Source organism: Aythya fuligula, chromosome 18, assembly GCF_009819795.1.
Source record: "Aythya fuligula isolate bAytFul2 chromosome 18, bAytFul2.pri, whole genome shotgun sequence".
NCBI classification, from domain to species: Eukaryota; Metazoa; Chordata; class Aves; order Anseriformes; family Anatidae; genus Aythya; species Aythya fuligula.
Window position 1 is genome coordinate 12,575,286 of NC_045576.1, and position 24,584 is coordinate 12,599,869.

At 64.2% G+C, this 24,584-nt stretch overlaps 4 protein-coding genes across 5 annotated transcripts; 3 read left to right on the forward strand and 1 right to left on the reverse strand.

The window, feature by feature from the left end:
* Window positions 1-3,056: 3,056 nt before the first annotated feature.
* Window positions 3,057-4,226, reverse strand: ARL16 (ADP ribosylation factor like GTPase 16). The gene is made up of 5 exons (XM_032199950.1): window positions 4,131-4,226; window positions 3,955-4,011; window positions 3,741-3,854; window positions 3,511-3,626; window positions 3,057-3,333 (listed from the first exon to the last, which is right to left on the reverse strand). Exons 1-5 carry the CDS (start codon window positions 4,224-4,226, stop codon window positions 3,162-3,164), a joined length of 555 nt encoding a protein of 184 aa, XP_032055841.1. The 3' UTR covers window positions 3,057-3,161.
* Window positions 4,227-4,323: 97 nt separating this feature from the next.
* Window positions 4,324-12,867, forward strand: HGS (hepatocyte growth factor-regulated tyrosine kinase substrate). Of its 2 annotated transcripts, none has more exons than XM_032199855.1 (21): window positions 4,324-4,396; window positions 4,558-4,642; window positions 4,935-5,010; window positions 5,538-5,630; window positions 7,582-7,705; window positions 8,080-8,132; window positions 8,692-8,760; window positions 8,925-9,049; window positions 9,271-9,349; window positions 9,437-9,535; window positions 9,650-9,745; window positions 10,106-10,144; window positions 10,230-10,373; window positions 10,514-10,727; window positions 10,905-11,077; window positions 11,244-11,384; window positions 11,463-11,640; window positions 11,721-11,854; window positions 12,170-12,286; window positions 12,486-12,581; window positions 12,664-12,867. In XM_032199855.1, exons 1-21 carry the CDS (start codon window positions 4,360-4,362, stop codon window positions 12,766-12,768), a joined length of 2,277 nt encoding a protein of 758 aa, XP_032055746.1. In that variant the 5' UTR covers window positions 4,324-4,359; the 3' UTR covers window positions 12,769-12,867. The 2 variants fall into 2 exon arrangements, with proteins under 2 accessions (XP_032055746.1, XP_032055747.1); XM_032199856.1 differs by having other exon boundaries at window positions 10,517-10,727.
* Window positions 12,868-13,267: 400 nt separating this feature from the next.
* On the forward strand, window positions 13,268-16,759 carry MRPL12 (mitochondrial ribosomal protein L12). The gene is made up of 4 exons (XM_032199631.1): window positions 13,268-13,516; window positions 13,643-13,723; window positions 13,834-13,968; window positions 16,404-16,759. Exons 1-4 carry the CDS (start codon window positions 13,274-13,276, stop codon window positions 16,518-16,520), a joined length of 576 nt encoding a protein of 191 aa, XP_032055522.1. The 5' UTR covers window positions 13,268-13,273; the 3' UTR covers window positions 16,521-16,759.
* A 413-nt stretch (window positions 16,760-17,172) lies between these two features.
* On the forward strand, window positions 17,173-22,800 carry SLC25A10 (solute carrier family 25 member 10). The gene is made up of 11 exons (XM_032199628.1): window positions 17,173-17,262; window positions 19,003-19,122; window positions 19,276-19,390; window positions 19,470-19,518; window positions 19,861-19,902; window positions 20,058-20,101; window positions 20,546-20,616; window positions 20,716-20,808; window positions 21,081-21,158; window positions 21,235-21,291; window positions 22,098-22,800. The coding sequence occupies exons 1-11, from the start codon at window positions 17,173-17,175 to the stop codon at window positions 22,197-22,199; spliced, it is 861 nt and encodes a 286-aa protein (XP_032055519.1). The 3' UTR covers window positions 22,200-22,800.
* Window positions 22,801-24,584: the final 1,784 nt, after the last annotated feature.

Below are 24,584 nucleotides of genomic sequence, written 5' to 3' on the forward strand. Positions count from 1 at the left end.
CAGTGCAGGACGCTCGGAGGTAAGGCTGAGCCTCGCCTCCCCTCTCCCCGCTCACCAGCAGCCACCCCCAGCCCGGCCATGCCCCAGGGGGACGAGCGCTCGCCCCGCAGCCTGGAGCACCCTGGCACTGCTGCCACTCGCTCCTCTGTACTTCAGCAGGATGCTGGCAGAGCAAGAGGAGCAGCGTAAAAGCCAGTTACAGAGGAGTGGGTATCTCTTCATCAAGCAGTTCCTTAAGCTGCTGACTCAGAAGAAGCTGGCTGAAGACATCAAAAAGCAATACATAGAAAAGGTCAGCGCTGCCACCCGTCCTCCCCACCCGTCCATGGCCAGCCGCCGCGATGCTGCAGGTCCCAGCTCCTCCGGCAGGAGCCCCAGGCCAGAGGCACTGCTGCTGGTTTGAGCAGGGAGCTGGTGCCCAGAGTGGAGAAGCTGCTTGGAGCACGGGCAGGCAGGGAGGGGCAGCAGGGGCCGGGGGGCTGGGGGCCGGGCAGGCTGGCACGGGGGCTCTGCAGCCGCGGTCCAGGCACAGCTCAGTGCCGGGGTCTCTGCTCGCCAACAGGTGCTGCACGCGGTGTTCTTCTTCGGAAAGGTGCACAAGAGGATGGTGAACCCCGTTGACTTCCTAGGGCCCAAGATTTGCCAGAGCCTGCAGGCGAGGTTCCCCAGGCCGTTCGAACAGTGCAGCACCCACCTCCCCAGCCTGACGCCCTACTCCATCCTGCTGCAGTTTGTGAGTATCCCCACACGTGCACGGCTCTGGAGGTGGCTCCCTTGGAGCTGGGCGTTCAGTCCCAGGGCTGGGACAGGACGGGTGGTGGGACAAACCCAGCACGGCCACGGGGAGGCCCAGGGAACGACCCTCCCAGGACGGGCAGGGCAAGGGCTCTGCCGCTGGGAGAGAAGCTCCTCCGGGCGGTGACATTTCCACCTGTTTGTGCAGCTGCTGCCCCAAACCCTGCACCCTGACCTCAGCTGGCCACTCACTGGCTTTGTTGGGCACTGCTTTGTCTATTTAACGGCTGGGCCATTTCCCTCAAAACAGCAGCCTTACACACCTCCAGCAGCATTTAGCCTTCACGACAATCTCTTTTTCCAACGGTGCCAATCCTGCTCCAAAGGCAGGCTGCCACTAGGCAGCATTTCAACAGACAGACACACTTATGGCCAAAGCCAACCCAACCTCCTTACTGCTTCTCTAAATGTCCCCGTTTTGTTAAGTCAGAGCCCTTCTTGTAGAAGTTTCTCTCTCAGACTTTGCAGCCACCATGAGCTGCACTGACCAGCTGGTGCTGAACGGACTCAGGGGAACGGCCAATTTCTGAGTTTGTCTTTAAACCCCACGCTCATCCCCTTCTCTTGCAGAGTATTGTTTCCTGGGGAATAAAAGAGACAGGGAGGGGTCTGTACAAAGAGCTGTGTCTATTCCCAGGGCACTGAAGTAGCGGGCTGCAGCACCCAAGAGCAAATGGAGTCTTTCTTGCGTGACTTTAATGAAACTCTGCAAGAAGAATTGGAGCAAGAAGCCAACCTGAAGCTCAGTGAGTTTGTCTTCAGAGCTGCAGTTGTTTCTTTCAGCATCTACAGAGACCCCAAGGATGGAGCAGCCACCCCTCTCTTCTATGGAGCGTCCCTGTCCTGCAACGGGCAGCTGGAGAGGAAGATCATGATTGCCGTCCTGTGCATACAGACATGGCACAAGGCGGTGGCGTTCGCGGTGCACCACGGGGAGCACGACCTGGCCATCGTGTTCCCTGATGGGGTACAGTCCCGGGCCTTCTACTACATGCACGGGGCCTTCGTGGAAAAGCAGCCCTGCGTGAAATGCAGGAAGATGTTCAAGGTTGACTTCAGGCCACCCGCAGGCAGCGCCATGGAAAATTCCCCATGGCCATACGGAAACTGTGCCGAGAACGAGAGCCTGAGCAAGCTGCTGCAGGGCGTCCCGGGGCTGCAGGAGAGGGTTGTCTCCACACACACTCCCCCCCAGCCAAACACCTACCAGGCCATTGAGCAAGAATTTGCAGACATCATAGAAAACAGTTTTAGAAATCACCTTGTCCAATTGCTTCAGGAAAGACAATTTTCTTCTCACCTTCCTCTGCAATTCTTTTGAGCCCAGGTGAGTGCTGGAGGCAGCCGCAGGCTGGTACCTGCTGCAGCTCACGAGACAACCCCAACTGCAGCCCCCTGGCAGCTCTGCCTGCCCCCACCCATGAGCACCCATGGGCCCCCACCTTTGCACAGGCTCCCCTGGGCCACCTTGCTGTGCTCTGGCTGGTGCAGGGCACGAGAGGCCACAGCAGTAGGAGTGCTGCCTGCATGCAGCCCTAGCCCAGTGGGGCTGGGCCCCACTGACCCAAACACTACGACTGCTCTTGCAGAAGGGACCGGCACTGCCCCAGCAGGAGGGCAGGAAAGCCTTCTCACCCTGCCTTTACGTTGCTTCCAAACCCAGGCTACGTGCTCACAGCAGCAGAGTCTGGACAGGACACAGAAGAGGCAAAAGCGCAGCCTCTGCGTGGCACGAGGCAGCCCAGCTCCATGTCTGCAAACTGCTCAGCGATGGGGTACCCGTTGGTTGCTTGCTAGATGCAGCAGCACAGGGCGCTGCTTTCAGTCTGTGGAAATGAAGATGTGTCATTTTAAATTATGCACCCGATGATTTGCAACAGAGACCATTCATTTGTGAAGTCTCCTCCTTTTGCCTCTGTGTAAATCCAGACTGTCGCGCTCTCAGGCACAGGAGCTGCATCCTCCTTGTGGCACAAGCAGCCAGCAGGGCCTGCGCACGCAGCACGCCCTCAGCCAGGCTTTGCTCACAGGGGCTCGAAGCCTGGAGCAGGCAGGAGGAAGGGGCAGCTTGCCCCGGTGTCCGAAAGGAGCACAGGCCTCGAGACAGCCCTGCGGCAGTGCTGCAGAGCTCCAGGCAGAGCTCAGAGCCAGACGTGGCTACGGATGGCTTGCTGCAGGAGCACAGCCTGAGACTCCTGCTCAGCCCCTCCCTGAGAGGCCGGGGCTTGCACCCAGCACAGGGAAGTCCGGACAAGGAGGTGGAAGTTTCCCAGTTTTACTGTAAAGTCCTAAAAAGCCGCCGCAGGCAAAGCCCTAGGGAGCTGCCCCCTGCCACCAGCCCCTGGCACTGCCCAGGGCAGGGCAGGTCAGCCGGGGTCCCTGAAGGTGTCCTTCAGCCACTGCAGGACGTCGGCCAGCCCGGTGCCGTCGCGCGCACTGGCCTCCAGCACCGTGACGGGCTGCGTAGCGCAGGAGACGATGTCTTGCATGCGGAACAGCGACTTCATCTCCACCAGCGACATGTAGCAGGGCAGGTCACTGCGGACAGAGGGCTCCGTGTCAGCCACCGCCCTGCGGTCCTGCCCCCCCAGCACCCCGCACGGCCGGCCCGGGGGGCGCACAGCCCCGCTGCCACCCCGCGGAGCCGGCGGCCTCCCGGGGCATCGCCCTCCGGGGGTGCCCCGGGAGCTCCGCGCCCCCCTCGCCCCCGTTTACATCTTGTTGAAGAGCACCAGCACGGGCACGGCGGCGAGCTGCGGGGCGGACAGCAGGGCCAGCAGCTGCACGCAGGACGAGGACACCTGCGTGGGGTTGGCGGCGTCGACCACGAACTGCGGAGGGAAGGGAGGGGGCGGCTCCGTGGGGGCGTCCCGGGGCCGGGGGGGGGGGGGGGGGGGGGGGGCCGGGAGCCCCGGGCACCCCCATACCCCCGGGCCGGGGCTCACCATCACGGCGCCGCAGTCCCCGTAGTAGCTGGGCCAGATGGGGCCCATGCAGCCGCCCAGCTCCCGCACCGTCACCCGCGGCGGCAGCGGCAGCTCCGTCAGGTTGGTGCCCACCTGCGGGGCCGGGACAAGGCGGGGTCGAGCCGGGGCCGGGGCCGGGGCCGGGGCCGGACCCGAACGGAGCCGGGACCCCGCTTGTCCCGCCCCGACCTACCGTGGGCAGCGTGGCCGGGGGCTCGCCCAGCTCCTTGGCGCCGTCCCGGGCGCTCAGCTGTGCGGCGCGTTAAGGACGGGCACGGACGGGCGGGGAGGGCGCGCCGCCGCCGCCGCACAGGGACCCCCCGGAACCCCCCGGTACCCCCGGAGCCCCCCCGGTGCCCCCCGCCCCGCGCGGATATGGCGGAGCCGCTTCCCCAGCAGGCTCTTGCCGACGCCCGCGGCGCCCAGCAGGAGGCAGCCGCCCCCGCGCCGCCCCCCCGCCGCCATGGCCGCCCCGCCCGCCCCGCCGGAAGCGGCGCCGCCCGCCCCGCCGGAAGGCGGAAGAAGCGGAAGGCGGAAGCGGAAGCGGTCGCGGGCTGGCGGCGGGGCGGGCCGGGCCGGGCCGGCGGCGGGGGACGCGATGGGGCGCGGCGGAGGCACCTTCGAGCGGCTCCTGGGTAGGGGCCGGGCCGGGCCGCCACCCGCGGGGCTCGGCCCCGGTGACCGCGGCCGGTGGCGGCGGGGAGGGGCGCGGCGGGGGCCGGGCAGAGCCCGGGGCGGCCGCCAGCGCCTCGCTGTCCGGCTCGGGCCGGGCTGACGGCGCCGCGCTCCCTTGCAGACAAGGCGACGAGCCAGCTGCTGCTGGAGACCGACTGGGAATCCATCCTGCAGATCTGCGACATGATCCGCCAGGGCGACACGCAGTGAGTGCCCGCCGGGGGGCCCGAGGGGCGCTGCGAGGCGGCCGCCCCCTGCCCTGCGCCCTCCTCCCGGCCTCGGCTGCGGGCTGGGCCTGGCCCGAAGGCTGTGGGGAAACACGAGCCCGAGCGTGTTGGTTCCTCCTCGTCCCAGTTTGCGCTGGGGGAGCTGGGTTGGGTGTACTGGGAGCTGACCGCACCTTTTGTTAGTGTGGGGTCGGGGGGTTGTCAGGGGCAGGGGGAGCATCCTTGCAGACTTGTCCTCGCCCAGAAACGTGTGCTCTCTTTCTCCATCCAGAGCAAAATACGCAGTCAACGCTATCAAGAAGAAAGTCAACGACAAGAATCCCCACGTGGCGCTCTATGCGCTAGAGGTAACTTCAGCCCGAACCCCCAGCCCTGTGGGGGCCCGTTCCACAGGCCAGAACCTCCCATCCTTCCCAAGCCTGCCCGCTGGGCTGCAGCCTGCGCAGCGTTCCCTCTGCCCTGCCCAGCAGCATCAGGGCGTGACTTGGAGTCGCCTCCTGGCTCTAGCGCAGAGGCATCGTGACTGAGTGACAGGCTGTGATGTTTTGTTCTTGAATTCAACCTCAGAGCTAGAAACGGGCCAAGCCAGAGCTTGTGTGGGGGTCTGTTTGCTTGCCTCTGTGTGTTTAAATAGTAGAGGTCCAAAGGCCACCATGAAGCTGAAGTATAGCTTATGCTTTAGCCTTGTGGTGTGCGTTTCTCTGGCTTAACTGACACTTCTTTACTTTAATCATTATTTAAATAGTGCCCCCTTCTTAGCTTACCTGCTGCAATAACCTGTAACAGGTGCTGAAACACCGCTCTTCTGTTTAGTCTCTGTAGGCCACAGAGAAGGAAGAAAGTGGCAGGTTAATGCTGTCCTTTGCCCTCGCAGGTCATGGAGTCTGTAGTTAAAAACTGTGGCCAAACAGTCCATGATGAAGTAGCTAATAAACAGACTATGGAGGAGCTGAAGGAAATACTTAAGGTAAACTTAACTTGCTTTACTTCGGTTTTTGAATGAGGTTGTAAGGCAACGAAAGGAGGAAATGTACATGTTCTCTGTTTCATTCCCTGTGTATAAGGAACAGAGACTTGGAAATGTCTCTCAGAGAAGAGCAACCTGTATTGTTTAATATGAAGAGGTGAGTGTAGAGAGCTGAAGAGTGCCTGCTGGGGAGAGAAGATGTCATGAGAGCAAAGATAATGTTTGGCTATACCATGAAATGGGGAAGGAATATGCTGTAAAGGCATAGACCATCTCACGATAGGTGATCATGGGTGTGGTGCTTTGCTTGGCCAGAGACTGAAAACAAACCAACAAACAAAAAACAAACAAACAACTGTCAGAGTTTCACCAAGGATCTGAGCAGGGGTAGGTGAATACCATTCCTGTAGTCCAGTGTAGGACACCAAGAAGGTGAGTAGCAAGGTGAAACCGACAGAAGTTTCCTCTTTACTATGACAATTTCACTGGCCTGTGGAACTGGCCTGAGGAGCTTTTCAGGTTGTGGACCTGTATCACTTGTCAGTTTGGTACCACGTGCTGCCTGCAGGAGCTCCTTATGCCCCAGGACTTGAGACTTCCACAAGGGAAGGGTAAATGAGAACTCATGTCTTTGGTTTCCAGTCCTGAGAACAGTAATTCACAGACAAGAGGTTGTTACAGTAATGCTGTTACTTCCTTGTAGTCCCTATCTTCTGCCACAAATAGACAAGTTGATGACCCAAATATCTGTGGAGTGAGCTGTGCTGCTCCTGCCACCTCACGCCCTGTAGCCGGGTGTCTCCTGCGTGAACTTCCTGTTAGGGCTGACTCAGTCCTCGTACGGCCTCTCCTGATGAAATGGGAATGCTGCAGCAGTGTGAAGGCCGGGTGCTGTAGCACAGCTGCTCTGAGCACTGAGGGGATCAGATAGGATCAGATCAAAGATTCTGGGACTCTCTCCAGTCCTTGTCTGCCTCAGCAGTTTCATAACTGTCGCAGACCCGTTGTCATCCTACACTCGGAAATTTGCTGCCTGTGAATGCCTCGTGCTGTTTAAAATGGTGTTAGCTCTGATGAGGCTCAGGGCTGTGCCATTTGCGGAATGTGGGGTTTTGCCAAATCTCCTGGAAGTTTGGAGCTCCAGGAATTGTCACTAGGTCACACTGTGCTGAGCTCTCGGATGAAAAGGGAGCTTGACGATCTCTGCTTCCTGGGGGACTTCTGGAGCAACCAGTCATGTGAGGCGGCGATGACTCGGTCAGCTGATGGCAGCGCTGCTCCTGGGGCTGGGATAGGAACGGGCTTGCCAAGTTTCCTCTGGCTTCCTGAGCTGTGATACAGCCGTCCCTTGCCTCCAAAGGGCAGGCTTCCCAGCTGTCCTGATTGCATCATGTCTCGAGGTAGTTCTGGGTATTCCTGCACAGGAGTCTCTGAGCTGGAGCTGCTGGCAGCTGGGCACCAGCAGCCTCAGACACCTTCCAGCTGTGTCTGTGGTGCCCTGTCAGAACTGGGGTGAGACAACGGTGCTGTCCCGGGCAGCTCTCACCCTTGCAGTTTGTGGAGTGCGGGATGAGCAGCTCTTGTGAGGAGGTAAACAAGAATGTTGGCAGGCCAGTACTTGTGCCTGCCCTGGGGAGTAACCATGTGAGTCTCCGTGGATGTGTCCCAAAAGCATTGTGCCTGCACACCTTTCCAAGTTATTGTGCTGCTCTGAGGACAGCCTCCTGTTCATGGTGGTGCAGGGAAGCGGGAAGCTGAAGGAGAATGTAGTCCTTGCTGTAGAGTGTCCTGCTTGCAGTTTTCTGACAGCTTTTACCTTGCACGAGTATTCTGAAGTCTCTCTCCCTATGAATGGTATTTCTGGCTCCTGTCTGAGGGATTTGTAACATCCCTTGGGCTTCAGGGTCTTTTTCTCAGGCTTTTTTTTTTTTTTTTTTTTTTTTCCCTGCAGAGGCAAGTGGAAGCGAGTGTGCGCAGTAAGATCCTGAACCTTATCCAGGCCTGGGCTCATGCCTTCCGCAACGAGCCTAAGTACAAGGTGGTGCAGGACACCTATCAAATAATGAAGGTCGAAGGTGAGGGAACTGGGGGCGAAGGTGGCTGCCAAGTGGCTGTGCTCTGGAGGAGCCTTGCTGGAGGAAAAAATGGGTTTGGGGTCCCTGCTCGGTATTAGTGAGGTCTGGATTTACAATGCTCAGCTTTTTCTCAGCATATTTTTGTGCAGTTCTTCTCAGCTCTGTTTGAGCAGTAGGCACCACAGGCAATGCCACCTGGCCTCCTGCAGCAGGAAGATTGCTGCTGCTCTTATCAGAACGTAACGGTCAGGGTAGAAACGCTGAGCTGTGTTTGGCGTGTACGGCTGGGACCTGCAGCACTAGGCTGAGTCCTGGCACCACAGCGTCCCGGTGCAGAAGCCTTTCACAGGGGAATGCTGTCCCTTCTCCCACAGGCCATGTGTTCCCGGAGTTCAAAGAGAGCGATGCCATGTTTGCTGCGGAAAGGGTGAGTGAGCGCTGCTGGCGGGGAGGGAGCTGGTGCTGTGGGACAGGCCTTGCCGTTGTATCCCTCGGGCTACTAAACCTTCAGTTCTTGCTTTTCCTCCATTTCACTCGCGTTAGAGACCTTGCTGTGTGCATTGCTTGCTCCCTGCTGTCACACGGGCAGTTCTGGGTTGGTGTGTAGCAGCTTAGCCTAAAATTACCAGAGGGAGGGGAGAATTGGCCAGGACAGGACATTAGTCTCAACCTGCTAAGCACCCCCCAGAGTGGCCCTACTTGGTGGCCTTCCAGCAGCATGGTAATCTGAACATAGCAGGGTGCTGCTGCAGAAATTGCTGTGCAGATGTGGTCGCAGAAACTCTTGCTGACTGGGAAAGCATCACAGTCAAGTAAGGTGAGAGGTGATCACTTGCGAGGACAAATATTTCCTGTTGGGCTGCAAATGCTTCCTGCCTCCCCCATTCGTGTCTGGGTTAGCCGTAGGAGCTCCTGAAAGGTTCTATGACAACACCGTCCGCGAGGCCTCGCTCCTTGCCTTACACGAGTTTCCTTAACCCCGCCAGGCTCCAGACTGGGTAGATGCTGAGGAGTGTCACCGATGTCGAGTGCAGTTCGGAGTTGTGACACGGAAGGTGGGTGCTGCTCCTGCCCTTCTGGGTTCCCTGGTCCTGTGTGGAGGTGCGTCTGGGTGACTGCCCCCAGCCACTGCCTGGGACGTGCCGGGACCGTTTGAGGGATATCATCTAACGGTGAAGCAGCATCTTGCTGCCACACTGATGTCTCCCATTCTTTGCAGCATCATTGCAGGGCCTGTGGGCAGATCTTCTGTGGCAAATGCTCCTCCAAGTATTCCACCATCCCCAAGTTTGGGATTGAGAAGGAAGTGAGAGTCTGTGAGCCCTGTTACGAGCATCTCAACAAGTCAGTACCCTTTGTGGCATGTTTCCGGGACTGTGAGGGGAGAAACTTGGCGTGGAGCCACCTCTCTGGCAATTAGCATAAGGGTTTCCCAGTTGTGTAGGCTGGCTAGGTTCTGTTCCTTCCTGGGAGTGGGTTTTACAGCTGTAGTGTTGTGCAGAGCTGGGGCTCCAGTGCTGGGGAAAGAGCACTCGGTCTGTGCTGACACCTCTTTCTGACTGCAGGAAAGCTGAGGGTAAAGCTGCTGCAACCTCCGAACTGCCCCCCGAGTACCTGACCAGCCCCCTCTCTCAGCAGTCCCAGGTGAGTGGCTGCCCTCTGGGTGACCTCGTGATGCTGGCCTGCTCCTTCATCCCTTTAGTGACTGCCGCCTCATCTTTCTGCTTGCAGCTGCCCCCGAAGCGTGATGAGACAGCTCTGCAAGAGGAAGAAGAGCTCCAGCTAGCCATTGCTTTGTCTCAGTCAGAGGCTGAGGAGAAGGAGAGGATGGTTTGTACACTGCTGGGCATCTGGGACTGCTTTTTTGCCACACAGCTTGTTGCTGGCTGGTTGATTCAGAGGAGTCTGGACGGTCCCCGAGTTGACTTCTTTTCTCTCTTGCAGAGGCAGAAGACATCCTACTCCATGTACCCGAAGGCTGAGCCCACACCCGTCACATCGTCAGCTCCGCCGGCGGGCACGCTCTACTCCCCACCTGTGGTACGTTCACGGGCTGCTGAGCACAAAGTGGCCGGGCACAGGCCAGTTCCCCAGCCCAGCTCTGCCCTGCTCGGGTCAGATCGGATCCCTGTTCTGGGAAAAACTTTGCCCCCTTCAGTGTTTTTTGTCCAGAAGCTCTGTGCTCAGCAGGCACTTAGGTGCCTGTGTTGCTGGCATGAGGCTCGGGTTGCTGCCTGCAGCAGCTGCAGTCTGTGCCTGGAGGAAGGAGGTGGCTGCCCCCCTCTCAGTGCTGGTGCTCAGCGCTGGTGGCTGTGCCAGGGCCAGGTCTGGACAAGATAGCTGCGTGGAAGCTGCAGTTTTCTTGTTTCTCTAAATGGGATTCCCTCTTTTTCCTCACAGAATTCCTCTGCTCCCCTGGCTGAGGACATTGACCCTGAGGTAAGGACGCGGGGCTGGTGAGCGCTGTGGCACAGGGTTGCTCCCAGCGTGGCTGTGGTGCTCATTTTCCCTCTCTTCCTGGCAGCTGGCTCGGTACCTGAACCGCAACTACTGGGAGAAGAAACAAGAGGAGGTTCGCAAGAGCCCGACCCCGTCGGCACCTCTGTCCCTCACGGAGCCAGCCACACAGCCGGGGGAAGCCCACCCCACCCCGCTCGGCGTCGTCGAGGTAAGAGGCGGTCTGGGTCTGTCCTGCAGCCCGCAGGGCTGAGCAGCACCCGGCCTGTCTGCATGCCCAGGCACAGCTCTGCGGGGCTGCTGCTGGCCCTCGGCTCGGGATGTCCTTGACCGGCTGCCCTGTCCCTCCAGCAGCAGTACCAGAACGGCGAGTCGGAGGAGAACCACGAGCAGTTCCTGAAGGCTCTGCAGAACGCGGTCACCACGTTTGTCAACCGCATGAAGAGCAACCACATGCGAGGCCGCAGCATCACCAACGACTCTGCCGTGCTGTCCCTCTTCCAGTCCATCAACAACATGCACCCCCAGCTGCTGGAGCTGCTCAACCAGCTGGATGAGCGCAGGCGTAGGTGGCAGTGGTGCTGCTGGGGGTCCTGGGGAGGGGCGGGCGGCTGCCAGGGCATCCCACAGAGCCGGTGCTTGGCATTCCCTTGGCACAGCCTGCCCAGAGAGAAGCCAGAGCAGTGTGCAGGGACAGTCTGAGTGCTCTAGAGGGTCCCTGAGGCTGCCTTTCCCCCCGCAGTGTACTACGAAGGCCTGCAGGACAAGCTGGCCCAGATCCGGGACGCACGTGGGGCTCTGAACGCGCTGCGGGAGGAGCACCGGGAGAAGCTGCGGCGCGCAGCAGAGGAGGCAGAGCGCCAGCGCCAGATCCAGCTGGCCCAGAAGCTGGAGATCATGAGGCAGAAGAAGCAGGTGAGGCAGGAGCACTTCCAGGGATCCGGGGCCTTGCCAGCCTGCAGGCCTGCCTGTGCTCCTGCTGGCACCGTAGGCTAGCCCAGGTTTGGCACGGAGAGCTGCGCTGGCCGGAGGGGATGCTGCCGCATCCTGGCTCCTGGCTATCGCGGCGTTGTTGCCACAGGAATACCTGGAGATGCAGCGTCAGCTGGCCATCCAGCGCCTGCAGGAGCAGGAGAAGGAGAGGCAGCTGCGCCTGGAGCAGCAGAAGCAGACCATCCAGATGAGAGCCCAGATGCCAGCCTTCTCGCTGCCTTATGCCCAGGTAAGGCCGCTGGGTTACAGACCTGAGGCTGCGTCCCCCGGGACCTGGCAGAAACGCTTGCTTTTCTTCCCTCACCAGCTTCAGGCCATGCCAGCAGCCAGCGGGGTGATCTACCAGCCCTCTGGGCCCACGAGCTTCCCCGGCACCTTCAGCCCAGCGGGCTCTGTGGAGGGCTCTCCCATGCACACCGTGTACATGAACCAGGCAGCGCAGGGGGGCACAGGGGCGTACACAGCGATGCCCGTCACAGGGACAGGTTCGTGAGCGAGCTGGATCCAGCATGGGTGGAGGCCGAATGCCAGGCAGCTGCTTCAGTCTCTGCTCTCTCTGCTGCAGATCCCAACATGGTGAATGCCTACATGTACCAGGCGGGGGCCGGCAGTGGGCAGGCGGCTCAGCAGGGCCAGGCGGTGCCCACCACAACCCCAGCGTACTCATCCTACCAACCCACCCCAACGCAGGGCTACCAGGCAAGTGAAGGCAGCAGAGCAACTTGTGGCCAGCTGGGGCAGGGCTGGGGAGTTGTGTGGGGCTGGTGCAGGTGATCTGACTTTGGGGGCGAGTTCTCAAGTGGGAGGAGGAAGCTGTTTGGTCCCACACCTGGAACTGCTGCTTCCCCTCTGGGAAAAGGCACGGAGCAGAGCCAGTTCTGGACTCCCCGCTGTGCAGAGGGGCAGTATGCCCTGCTTCCAGGGGAGAGCCCTCCTGGTCCCGGAGCTCCTGGGTGGTTTGAGGTGAGCTAAAGCTGCCTGGGCCACCTCTCACCAGCAGCCTTTCCTCCCCAGAACGCAGCATCGCAGTCACAGAGCATCCCTGCCATCTCGCAGGCCCCGCAGTCCGGCGCGATGGGCTACATGGGCAGCCAGTCCGTCTCCATGGGCTACCAGCCCTACGGCATGCAGGTCAGCACCCACGGGCTGCAGCCAGCGGAGCCTCCCTGGGCCTGCGCTGCTGGGGGCAGGGACGGGAAGGCCTGGAGCAGGGAGCAGCAGGCTCGGGGGTGGACAAGGCTCAGGGGGCCGCCTGCCTCGGGCCTTCTCCCCGCTGCGAGGCCGGGAGCCGCCCCGACCTCCCCCCTTCCCTTCCCCTCCCCTCCCGCAGGGCCTGATGTCGGCGCTGCCGGGCCAGGACGCGGCGCTGAGCAGCCTGCCCCCGCAGCAGCCCTACCTGCCGGGGCAGCAGCCCCTCTACCAGCAGGTGAGTGCCGCGGGCCGAGGGGCGCGGGGGGGGGGGGTGGGGGGCTCGGGGCCGCCCTGACGGCGCCGCCTCCTCTCCGCAGGTGCCGCCCGCCGGAGCCGCTCCCCAGCAGCAGCCGCAGCCGGCGGCGGCCCCGGGCCAGCAGCCCCCGGGCAGCGGCGAGGCGCAGCTCATCTCCTTCGACTGACGGCGCCGCGGGGCCGCCCCGTCCCTTAACGACAACACTACCGACACTACCGACAGCCCCGCTCCGCGCCGCCCCCCCCCCCCCGCCCGGCCCCGCTCCTGCCCCCGCCGCCCCCGCACCGGCTCCGTGCGGGCCGGGGGCGGCCCCGGTCCCGCTGCACCCCCCCCGGGGCAGGCGAGCGGCGCTGCCCGGCGCCGGGCTCCCCCCTCCCCCCTCCTCATCCCCCTCCTGCCCCCCCGGTTCCCGCGCTCGGTCCCCGCCGGAGGCGACGGAGCCGCAACGGTGACAATAAAGTGTGCGGAACGAACGGGGCTGCGCTGCGCCGCGGGGGGACCGCCGGGAGGGGGCGCGCACCGGGCCGGAACCAGCGAGAGCTGGAGGACCGCGCGGGTAGAGCGCCGCCCGCGCCCCGCCAGCGAGGAGAGGCGGCGCGGCCTAGAGCGGCCGGCGCGGCGCGGGGGCCGCCGGGAGCGCGGGAGGGCGCCGCCGTGTCCTCTGGGCCGCCATGCTGCCCGCCGCCCGCCGGGCGCTGCCGCTGCTGCCTCTGTCCCTGCCGCCGCCGCCGCCCGCCTGGCGCTGGGGCGCCGCCAGGCCGCTGGGCACGGGCCGCGCGCGGCGCTCCGAGGCGCTGGCCGGGGCGCCGCTGGACACGGCCGCCAAGCGGTACTCGCCCAAGGTGCAGCAGCTCGTGAGGGACATCGCGGGGCTCACGCTGCTCGAGGTGGCCGACCTCAACGCGCTGCTCAAGGTGGGTGGCGCGGGGCGGGACGGATCGGATCGGATCGGATCGGTCCCGGCTCGGTCCCGGCTCGGTTCCGGCCCGGCCGGGCCCGCGGCGCCGCTGTGCCCGGTGACGCCGCCGCTGTTCCCGCAGGAGACGCTGAAGATCTCGGACGTGGGGGTGATGCCCGTGGGGGCGGCCGCCGCCCTCGTGCCGCCCCCGGCAGCGCCGCAGGTACGGGCCCGGCACGGGGCCTGGGGTCCCGGGGCGGGTGGGGGGGGGTGAGGGTTGGTGGAAGGCGGGCCCGGGGCCGGGCGCCCTCACCGAGCTGCGGCTGCTTCCAGGAGGAGGAGGAGGAGGTCCCGCGCAAGAAGGAGAAGATGGTGTTCTCCGTGCGGCTGACGGAGCTGAAGGCCGCTGACAAGGTGAAGCTGATCAAGGAGGTGAAGAACTTCGTGCCGGGAGTGAACCTCGTGCAGGTGAGGAGGGCGCTGCCCACCCGCAATGCCCCTGCAGCCCTGGGCCCGCTCCCAGGCACGGGCAGGTTCCAGAGCACATCGCGGGCTGCTGGCCTCACTTCCCTGCTCAAAAGGAGCCCTGGATTCCACTGTCCTCAGAGGAACAGTCTGCCTGGGGGCTGTGTGCACACCTCAGAGCAAAGAGGGCGAGACAGAGCAGGAATCTCTTTCACCTGTCTGTGTGGTGTTTCTCATAAGAGCCCGTTCCTTCACAGCTCTGCTGAGTGGTGAAGGGCCAAGCCCCTAGCAGAAGTGAGATGAGAAAGGAGAGTCAGAACAAAGAGCTCTAACGTGCTTCTGTTTTGTACTGAACCTTGCTTCCGTATCTTGGGGATGGTGGCAGCACTTTCTGTTTACCCAGTTCCAAGGAAGTGATTGCTAAGCATTGTAAAAATCTACTTTGATGTGCAACCCAGAACATCAGGGTTTGCAGAACATCCTCCAAAACATTTTTAATGCTGTATCGTAAAAGAAATGATTCAATAACAGGAACTTGGGTCAAAGTGGTGGTAGTTTCATTGGCTCACTGGGACCCTTAGCTGACTGTCAGCTTGGTTAGTCTGACAGTTGTTTATCTGTTATCCATCCCAAGCAAATATTAAAATGCCAAAGCCCTGTAACAGGTACAGCCAGTAGATAACTAAAAACCATTTGCAGAACTAATGCTCAGTCAGAACGGCATAGCACGTGGAACCTGTAAAGCAGTCTGGTTACAGTTCTAACGCAGCTACACGGTTAGCAGATGCAGGTTATTGCTGGTAAACTGTGATTCACCCAACATGATATTTTGTTTGAAAACACACACAAGAACTGCTGCTGAGGGTAGTTCTGCCTGCGGGAGTTGTATTCAAAGCGTAGCTGACAAATCGTCACTGTAAGTGAGGAGTTGTCATCCAGGTGAGGTGCTTTTACATGAGGTTTGAGGTGTTTTAAAATGATCTTTTCTTTGGGCTGTGAGATTGTTAATGATTTGGAAGAAGGTATTGCCAGTAAAGCCCTTGGACGTCGCGTGCTGATGAGAGATTTTGATTGACTCCACTCGGTCAGTCCTGTAGAAATGACCGCTCAGTGTGACAGGCGTGTAGTCAGAGTGAGCTGGACCCACCTGTCTGCACCTCTGAAAGCTTGTCCAAAGCCTCTCCAACGCACACTTAGCTCACTCCTTTGCCTCTGGAATTCTCATCTGCTCAGACTGGGGTTGAAGATGTCTGATGAAGATGTCCTGTCCCTGCCTAGTGGCTGTTACTGCGCGGGTCCAGCTAGGGCCCTGCTGTTCCTTCCTACAGATGCGAAAAGCTGCTTTCCTTGGACTGAGGCTGCTTTAGAACAAAAGTTGAAGTGTTAGGGAGCAAGGATCTTACATGAATAACTGCAATTGTGTTGCGTGTCCTCGTTGCAGCAAGGCAGAGCAGGCTCTCTTCCAGATCCTGCCCTGGGCTCCTGTGAGTGCAGGCACACCCACGCGGCAGAGCTTTGCCTGCGCAGTTCTACGCCTTCTCAACTCTTGCAAACAAAAAAATGTTTTCTGCCACTGTCAACGAGCACCCAACGTGAACTAAGCCAATGAAACCTCTTTTCTGTCAGCAGTGGTCACTCCGTTAGTTTCCAGAACTGCAGTTCTGCATTCCCGCAGTGCCGTGGGGGGAGCTGACAGCGGCTCCTCACTGTGGAACCCCCCAGGGTTTGTTGCTGCTGCTTGGTGTGAGAGCAGCGGCACACAGACTGCAGCAGGCATTTTTCCTCCCGCACCCTCTTGCCTTTTTTCACTGCATTTTAAAAATAAAAATAAATAAATAATAATAATAATAATAAAAACACTATTCTAGGGAGTCCCTTTAAACCAGTTACAGAACTTTTTGGATTGTCTTAATTACTGTGGTACTTCATGGTAGTTTTGTCTATAAGTCCTGAAAATACCAAATCGTGCTGTCAAGCACAGTCTGTACCGTGACTCTACGCAGTACAGCAGATTCTCTGACTTCCCTAGCACAGCTGTGTACAAAACTTGAGAGAGCCTCTCCTTCCCGCTGGCAGAAATATGTAAACCAAAACATTCTCACTGAAGAAGCCCGGGTCAGTGGCTGCGTTAGCTCATGACGTGGTGGCTCTGCGTGCGCCCCAGGCGCCTTCACAGGCCAGGCTGCACATGGGGGAACACAGCACACGTCATGCACCCGGCACACGGGACTTTGTGGGCAACTGCACGCAGAAAAAGGCCGTACATGGCTGTGGTCTTCCAGCAGGATGTGCTGCGTAGTTCACGTAGAGGTCTGTGTTCCAGAGCATTAGGCGAGTTTCTCTGGTCGGCTTACACAGAGGTCAGGCTCATGGCTTTAAATCTGTTAATCTGGTTAGCGAAAGCTCGTTTGCAAGTCTCATACTTTGCCCCCTCACAGGCAAAGAAGCTGGTGGAGTCCCTGCCGCAGGAGATCAAGGCGAACGCGTCCAAGGAGGAAGCAGAGAAGATCAAAGCGGCGCTGGAGGCAGCAGGAGGGACTGTGGTTCTGGAGTAGAGGGCCCCGTCTGACCGCGGGGGGACTGGGCTACCGGCAGCATCGCCGCTGCCTGCCGGGCACCGCTCGCTGACCGAGCCGGGGTCCCGGGCGTTTCTGGGCGAGACGTCCCCCGGCTGCGTGGGGGGAATGCTCGCGCAGCGGGGTTCAGCGCAAGGATGGGGTACGGTTTGGCGGGGCCGCTGCCGTGTTCCAGCAGCACCACGAACTTTACAGTCATAAATGTCCAGTGGGAAAAAGCCTGTGGAAGCAGTCATCTGTGGGACACCAGCCTGCCCCTGGGCTCTGCGGGTGGTAGCGGGGCTGCTGCAGAGGGGCTGCTGCAGAGGGGCTGCCCGGGTGCGCACTGCTCCCCCCGCAGCACGCCGCGGTGGCTGCCCCTCGCTGCAGCCTGCCCGCCCCTCGCCCACCTCCGCCCCCCGCGCTGCGGGCCCGGCGCCTGCAGCCGCGTGGGAGCGGCGCCGAGCCCCGGTTAATGGCGAGCGGGTGAGCGGCGGCCCCGGTGAGCGCCCCCCCGGCGGGCACCGCGCGGTCGCAGCCGGGCCCTGCCCCCCCCCCCCCCAACCCCCCCCCAGCTCCGCGCGGGGCCTGGCGCGGGCGGCGGCGGCGCCGGTGTGGGCGGGCGCGGGGCGGGGCGCGCAGAGCGGCGCCGATGGCGGAGCGGCGGGTGTCCCGCTGGTACTTCGGGGGGCTGGCGTCCTGCGGCGCTGCCTGCTGCACCCACCCGCTCGACCTGCTCAAGGTGGGCACGGGGCGGGGGGCGCGGGGGAGGCTACCGGGGGGGCTCGGGAACGGCCGCCGGGGGCCGCGGAACGGCTGCCCCCGAGGGAACGGCTGCCGGGGGGACCCGGAACGGCCGCCGGGGGATGCGGCTGCGGGGTCCCCTGGGCCCGGGGGCGCTGCAGGGGGGCGCGGGGCCGGGACGGGAGCGGGCCCGGTGGGGCTGGACTGCCCCGGGGCCCGCCGGGCAGCGCGACCGCCGGCCGCGGCGTCCCCCCGGTGCCGGGTGCAGCCGGGACCCGGACCCGTGCCGGGGCTGCCCGCTGCCGGGACCCGCGCGGGGTCGGGGCGGACGCCCCCCCCTCGGTCCCCCGGTGCCCCCGCAGGCCTGGCTCCGGGGTGCCCGGAGGGGCTGGGGCCGGGTCCCCCTGGCGCTCCCCCCGGGGCTCCCCCGTGGCCGATGCCGGCAGCAGCCCGGGCCGGCACCGGCTGCCCCGGGGTGTTCACAACTGGGTGCTGGGCACGGGGCCGCCTTTGGACCAGGACTCTGGCCGTGGGGCTGGTGCCAGGTATGGAGGAGACCTCTGAGCCTGGCGGGCAGGGGGCCAAGGGCACCGCTCCGTGCCTGCGGACCTTGGCCCCTCGGCGGCCCCACCCAGCCCGGCTGGAGGTCGCTCACACCCCTCTGGGGTCCTCGGAGCTGGCCCCGTGCGGTGCTGACCGTGGGGCTCCCACCGGGCCCCGCTGCCCCAGGCTGCCCACAGCCCTCACCCAGCTGTGACACCGCCAGCTCTGGTCCCTGAGATCCCAAACCCGCTGACTCGAAGGCAGGGCCCCTTCCCTGCACGTGCAGGAGATGGAGGCCACGCTCCCGCTGTGTGTCCCACGCCCCGGTGGCAGCGGGGTGTCTGTAACGGGAGCCAGGCCCGGTCCCTGCCGGGGGCCCTGTGTTTGCTTTAATTTGGTCTCCTGGGGCCTCTGACCCGCGTGTGGTCTGTGCAGCACGGAGCTGGGGGGTGCGCTCGGGACGTGCTCCGGCAGAGGCCAGCGCAGCTCCTGCACACGAGGGCTCTGCTGCAGCCGGCCCCGGGGCAGCCCCGCTCCCCCCCCGCTGCTGGGAAGCGCCGGGGCGCCAGGGCTGCAGCCGGCGGTGGCAGGGAGCAGCCCAGACCCAGAGCAGCACCGCGGGGCCGTCTTCTGCCTGTGCCGCTCCTGAGGCCGGCAGGAGGAGGAAGCTATTTCTGGAGGCCTGCGTGGCGAGCGTGGAGGGCAGCAGGAGGTCATGAATTTAGCAGTCCTGTCTGGTTCCCTCTGACCAAACCTGCGCCGGTTGCTCGCTTGCTCACGTGCTCCTGGGTCCTCCCCCCTGCTGGTGCAGTCCAGGACTTTTCTTGGACGGCTGGGCACCACGACTTTGTCTTAGGACACGTTCTTGAGGCCACCCAAGCTGGGCGGCCACGTGGGAGGCAGGGACTGCCGGCAGGTGCCTCACACTCCGCCTTCTGCGGCGTCTCCATCCCCGTGCTTCTGGGCTGGGCCAGGAAAGGTTCCAAGCACTGCGTGGGCATGCGGAGCCTGGAGCTAGTGCTGTTCATAGGGAAGCTCCTCGTGGGTGCTGAGGAGTTCCCCTGGCCAGCACCGAGAGCTGCCCTGCCCGCTGCGCCAGGCGGCCCAGGGGGGCTCCCTCCCCTTTCTGCCCAGCCCATGGGGCCGGGCTGTGGCGGTGCGGGGCTGGTGCTGACCCTGCCAGGCTCTCCCCCAGGTCCACCTGCAGACGCAGCAGGAGGTGAAGATGCGCATGATGGGGATGGCGATGCGCGTGGTCCGCACCGACGGCTTCCTGGCTCTGTACAACGGGCTCAGCGCCTCGCTGTGCCGCCAGGTGAGTGCCGCCGTGCCCCGGGGCTGGCACGGCACGGCACGGCACAGCACGGCGCTGCCCTCCCAGCCTCACCAGCACCCCTGGGCTGCCCTGAGTGCGGTGCCGGGGCAGGCAGGCACCCAGCAGGACGCGGCAGCTCGTTCTCTCCTGCAGATGACGTACTCCTTGACCCGCTTCGCCATCTATGAGACTGCGAGGGACCGCTTGGGCCAGGGCAGCCAGGGGCCTCCCCCCTTCTACCAAAAAGTGCTCCTGGGTGCAGTGGGAGGTGAGCGAGGAAGAGGGACCCTCGGCCCTGGCTCCCTCCGGCTGAAGGAGCCCCGACCCCAGCTCTCCTCTGGCCGCAGGTTTCACCGGTGGCTTTGTGGGGACCCCGGCGGACATGGTGAACGTCAGGTCAGTTCTGGTGGCACCTCCGGCACTGCTGGGGAGGGCCGTTTGCTGCCGGCTTGCAGCTGGGGCGCTGGGCTGCTGCCCGTGTGCCTGGCTTCTCTCCTGCCCCAGCCCCCCCCCGTGGTCCCTGGCCCGGTCCCGGTGGGGATCTGTGTGTCTGGCAGGCCAAACGCGGCTCCTGCCCTTCAGCAGGGCCCTGGAGGTGCAGGCCTGGGGCAGGTTTCTCGTCCCTTGGGACAGAGACACCGTGGGACCTCTGCTGGGCCTCCCCCCGCAGCCCTGAGCGGGGGCCTGTCCCCCTCCCCGGTATCCCCCCCCCGCAGCCCCCCATGCTCTGCCTTGCAGGATGCAGAACGACGTCAAGCAGCCAGCCCACCTGCGGCGAAAGTGAGTGGGGTGCGGGCCCTGGGGTCCGGGGGATGTGGGGGGGCTGCGGGAAGGCAGCGCTGCACCAGCAGCGGTCGGGAGCTGTGGGAGCCAGCGGGTGGGGGGGAGCTTTGGGAGTCCCCAACCCTGATACCTTCCTCTCTCGCCCCTTGCAGCTATTCCCATGCCCTGGATGGCATGTACCGCGTCCTCCGGGAAGGTGAGGCTGTGCCAGCTGGGGGGGAGCCTGCCCGGGGCCTCCTCCATCAGCAGGAGCAGCCACGGGCACATCGCTCTGTGGGCACTCGCTCAGCGTGGGGAAGGAGAGGGGCAGAGGGTGGCCACGGGGCCGGCGAGCCGAGGCTGTGCAGGGCCAGCATCCCCCCGACATCTGGCACGGGCAGGGGGGACGTGGCTGCCTGCCGGGAGCTGCTGGTACAAAGCACGGAGCTGGAGCAGGTCGGGGGGATGAATGGCAGGGGGGAGAAGGCGCTGTGCTGAAGGAGGCTCCTTGCCTGGGGGTCCGGGGTATTCGCTGTTGCGACACACAACAGCACGTAACACGTGAGGGGTTTAGGGGACGGATCAGCGGGGAAGGAGGCTCCTTGGGGGAAGGGAGCGTGAGTAACGTGCCAGGACTGTGCTGATCGCTGTCTGTCCACAGAGGGCTTGAAGAAACTGTTCTCAGGAGCTACGATGGCATCCAGTCGAGGGGCCCTAGTCACTGTTGGGCAGGTAGGACAGTTCTGCTGGGCAGCAGTGCCTGGGGAGGGATGGGGCAGACCCTGGCACAGCAAGGAGGGGCTGTGTCACTAACACACTATGTCTTTGCAGCTTTCCTGTTATGACCAAGCCAAGCAGCTGGTTCTCACGACTGGGTTGCTGTCAGACAACATCTTCACTCACTTTCTGGCCAGCTTCATTGCTGTGAGCAGGGCTGGGTGGAGGGGAGGCAGGGCTGGGACTGGGTTTGCCCGCAGCTGGGCTCAGGACCCCGGGCACGGCTGCCAGAGCTGCATTTCAGGACTCTGGTGAATTTGGGCTCGGTGCTGAGGCTCCTGTGCAGCTCCCAGCGTGGACTTGGACCCAGGCTAGGCTGCAGGCCTGGCCCTCTCCCCAGTGACACGGGCCACGCCAGCAGCCAGCGGCCGGGTCTGCTCTGCCAGCTGGAGCTGGTGACCCCCCCCGCCTCTCCGCAGGGCGGATGCGCCACATTCCTGTGCCAGCCCCTGGACGTGCTCAAGACGCGCCTCATGAACTCCCAGGGCGAGTACCGGGTGAGTGCGCAGCCTGCCCGGCCCCTCAGCGCAGCCTCTGCTGCCGGGCACCTCGTCACCTCCCCTCTCTCTCCAGGGTGTCACCCACTGTGCCATGGAGACTGCCAAGCTCGGGCCCCTCGCCTTCTACAAGGTACCTCCCCGGGGCGCGTGGGTCGGCCTGTGGGGAGGCTGGGAGCGGAGTTAGCGCTCGGTGGTTCTGGAGCCAGAGCTTTCCAGGGCTCTGCCGCCTGCAGCCAGACTGCTTCCTGCGCCGGGCCCTGTCCTGGCCCCGGAGCGCTGTGAGCCGTGGTCTCCTTTGGGTTCGCTGCCTGGGTCCGGGTTCTGCAGCAGCTCTGCTGTTGCTCTTGTTCGGGTCCCAAACAGGAATGCGGGTCCTGGCAGCAATGCTCCGGCACTTGCTGACCATTGCAGACGCTGGTCGGTTCTTGGGCCCGAGGTGCAGGGCTGGGTGCAGTCACCCGTGTGCTCATCTCGCTCCTGGGAGGGCCCCTGAAGTGGGGTTTCAGACCCGAGGTTTCTTCCAGCTGTGGCCAGTCAGGCACCCCCCGTTACAGCCTGTCTGCTCATCTTCCCCAGGCAGCGTCCATTCCCCTTCTGAACCGGGGGCTGTGGGATCTGACCCTGGCTTCTACCGAGATTCTGCCTTCGTAGTGGTGATGCCAGCACTGATGTGTTTGGGGGCAGAGGGGCTCATGCATGCTGCTGACACCTGCGTGCACAGCGATGGCTGCAGTGCCTCCCTTGCTGCTCTGGCAGCCTCTTGCCTGCCACCAAGGCCCCATCTGCTTGGGGCTCGTGCTGCATGCCCAGCCAGCCTCCCCCGTGCTTGCAAGTTCGTGCTGCTGCCCGTGGGTTGGGCTGCTGGGCACCCTTGGCCCCGACAGGGAAGCCGGAGGCCAGGCACGTGCTGACTCTTCTCTCACTGTCCCGTTCCAGGGCTTCGTTCCTGCTGCCATTCGGCTCATTCCTCACACCGTCCTCACCTTTGTCTTCCTGGAACAGCTGCGCAAATACTTTGGGATCAGAGTGGTCACCTGAGGGAGGGCTGGACCCTGCCTCGCCCTGGGGGTGAGCGTTCAGGTCACCACCGAGATCCCAGAACCCTTCCCCACGGTCCGGGGCCAGGGCTGTTCCCGCTCCCCTCATCCCCACTCCCGTGCCTTGCCAGGGCCTGTGGCCAGCCAGTCCCAGGCTGCCCTTCCCTCACTCCCCCCCGTTCTCAGCACCTCCGTTACCTCTGGGCTGTCCTTAGGCCCCATCCCCTCTGCACTCTGCTTTTTTTCTTCTTCATCATCCTCCCCTGCCCCGCTGGCCTCCAGGTCTGTCCCTGCCTCCCCCCAGCGCTGGCTGGAGAGGCGGGCTCAGCAAAGGGCCCTCAGCTCTGTCCCCACAGCCTCGTCCCGGGGCGGACGGGAGCAGCCCCCTGCCTCTGCCCGGCCACAGCCTGAAGGGGCAGGGGCTGGAGGGGCCCTTCTGCTTGTGACAGCGCCGCAGCCAGGGCCTGTGCAGGGCCAGGGCTCATTGCTCCCTGCCTCTCCTGCAAGCAGCAAGGGGGGGAACGCAGGTTCAGCCCAAGGCACCGTCCCCTCTTCGGTGCCTCTGCCCCCCTCCTGCTCCCCTCACGCAGGCCGGCCTCTGCCTCCTCCTCTCTCTGCTGCTCCACTCCCCGGCCTCCCCCCACCCCCTGCGTCCGCTCAGCCAAAATTCGCCAGCGCCCGACGGCTGCTGGGTTCTTCAGGGATTGTGCCTTATACCAATGATGACAGCGGGGGTGCGGGGGGTGTGGGGCAGCCGCTCGGCTGTGCTGCCCTGCTGGGGCGCTGCCGGTGACCACCCCGCTGCCAGCACCGGGCGCTGTGTGCCCGTGGACCCCGCGGCCTCGGGACAGCACCCGGCATCCGTCCAGCGCCCCCGCAGCCTCGCCACCCCCCCTGTCCCTCACTGCGCCGGGGCAGACCCAGCCCCGCACACCTCCCGCGCACCCTCCCTGCCTGGCGGCCACCTCGGCCCTGCTCGGGGGGCTGCGGGCACCAGCCATCTGCTGTGTACAGCCCTGCGCAGGGCGGCTCTGAGGGATCAAAGAACTGGAATATCTGTGACCTTAACGTATGACAAATAAACAGCGGAACAAACACGGTGACCGGCATCCTGCTTGGGGGGGAGGAGGTGTGCCCCCTCCTGCAGCAGGAGGGCTCGGGGCGGTGGGAGCGCAGCGCTCGTGTCCCCGCTGCACCGAGCGGGGTCTCACCGGCTCCGTGCCCCCAGCCCCGCACAGGGGGGGCCGCGGGCTGGGCCCGGCCGTGCTGGGAGGGGGGGGGGGGCTCCCGGGCCGAGCCGGCCTCTGCCTCTGCCCCTGCCTCTGCCTCTGCCTGCTCACAGCCCCGGCTGCCGCTAATTGGGCTCAGCGGGCGGCGCGGAGCCGGCCCGGAGCCAGCCCGGGACGGCGGCGAAGTGAAAGCTCAGAAGTGAAAGCTCGTCACCTTAACGAAGCCTAACGATGCGGCTGGCGCCGCCGCTTTGTTCCCGTGCCTGGTCCCATGCGAGAGCCGCGGGCAGGTGGGCGAGGGGCGAGCCGGGCCCCCGCTCCTCCCGGCACCGCTTCCAAGAGGCCGGCGCCGGGCGGGAGGGGGGCTTTGCCCCGCGGGGCCCTGCCCCGAGCTGCGGAACCCCCCCCGGTGCCCTCCCGCTCCCCGGTGCCCTCCCGCCGCCGGACCCCGTGCGCCAGGCGCAGCCGGAGGCACGGAGCCTCCGTCGCGGGGCCCGGGGCGCCTCCCGTCGGTGCTCGGCCCTGCTCCGCGCACCACGAAGCGGGAGGGGGCCGGGGGCTGCCGGGGGCTGCCGGCACTCTGCGCTCCTGCCGCTGCTCCCGGCCCGGCCCCTGCCCCGGGCTCAGCCCCTGGAGGGGCGCCCGGTGCCCCCCGCCCGTCCCGGTCCTCTCCCCGCACAGCCCCCCCCGGGCCTGGGGGGCTCGAGGCGGCCCCGGGGCAAACGCGCGGTGAGCCCCGGCCAGGCTCCGGCCCCGGCCCCGGCCCCGGTGCTGCGGGGGGGCCGCGCTGCGGGACGTGGTTACCGGACCGGGCTCCAGCAGGACGGCGCGAGGCAAACACGGACCCGTCACCGCCAGCGGCGGCCGGAACGAGAGGGTGGCGGCAGCTCCCGGCCGCCCGGCGGAGGCTCGGCCGAGCCCCGAGGGGAGCAGCCCCGCTCCCGCGGGCAGGAGCGGCCGGCCGCGGGCACCGGAGCCGAGAGGCGGCGGGGCCTCGCCTCCTGCCAGAGCTGGGACGGGGACACCGGGCGGTGCCGAGGGACCCGCTGGGACCGCGGGGGAGCCGGGGGGACCGGCTGGCCCGGCCACCGCGGCTGGGGCCGGGGAAGCATCCACGGGGCACCCCCCGGCGGGAGCTGTACCGGCGGAGGCACGGG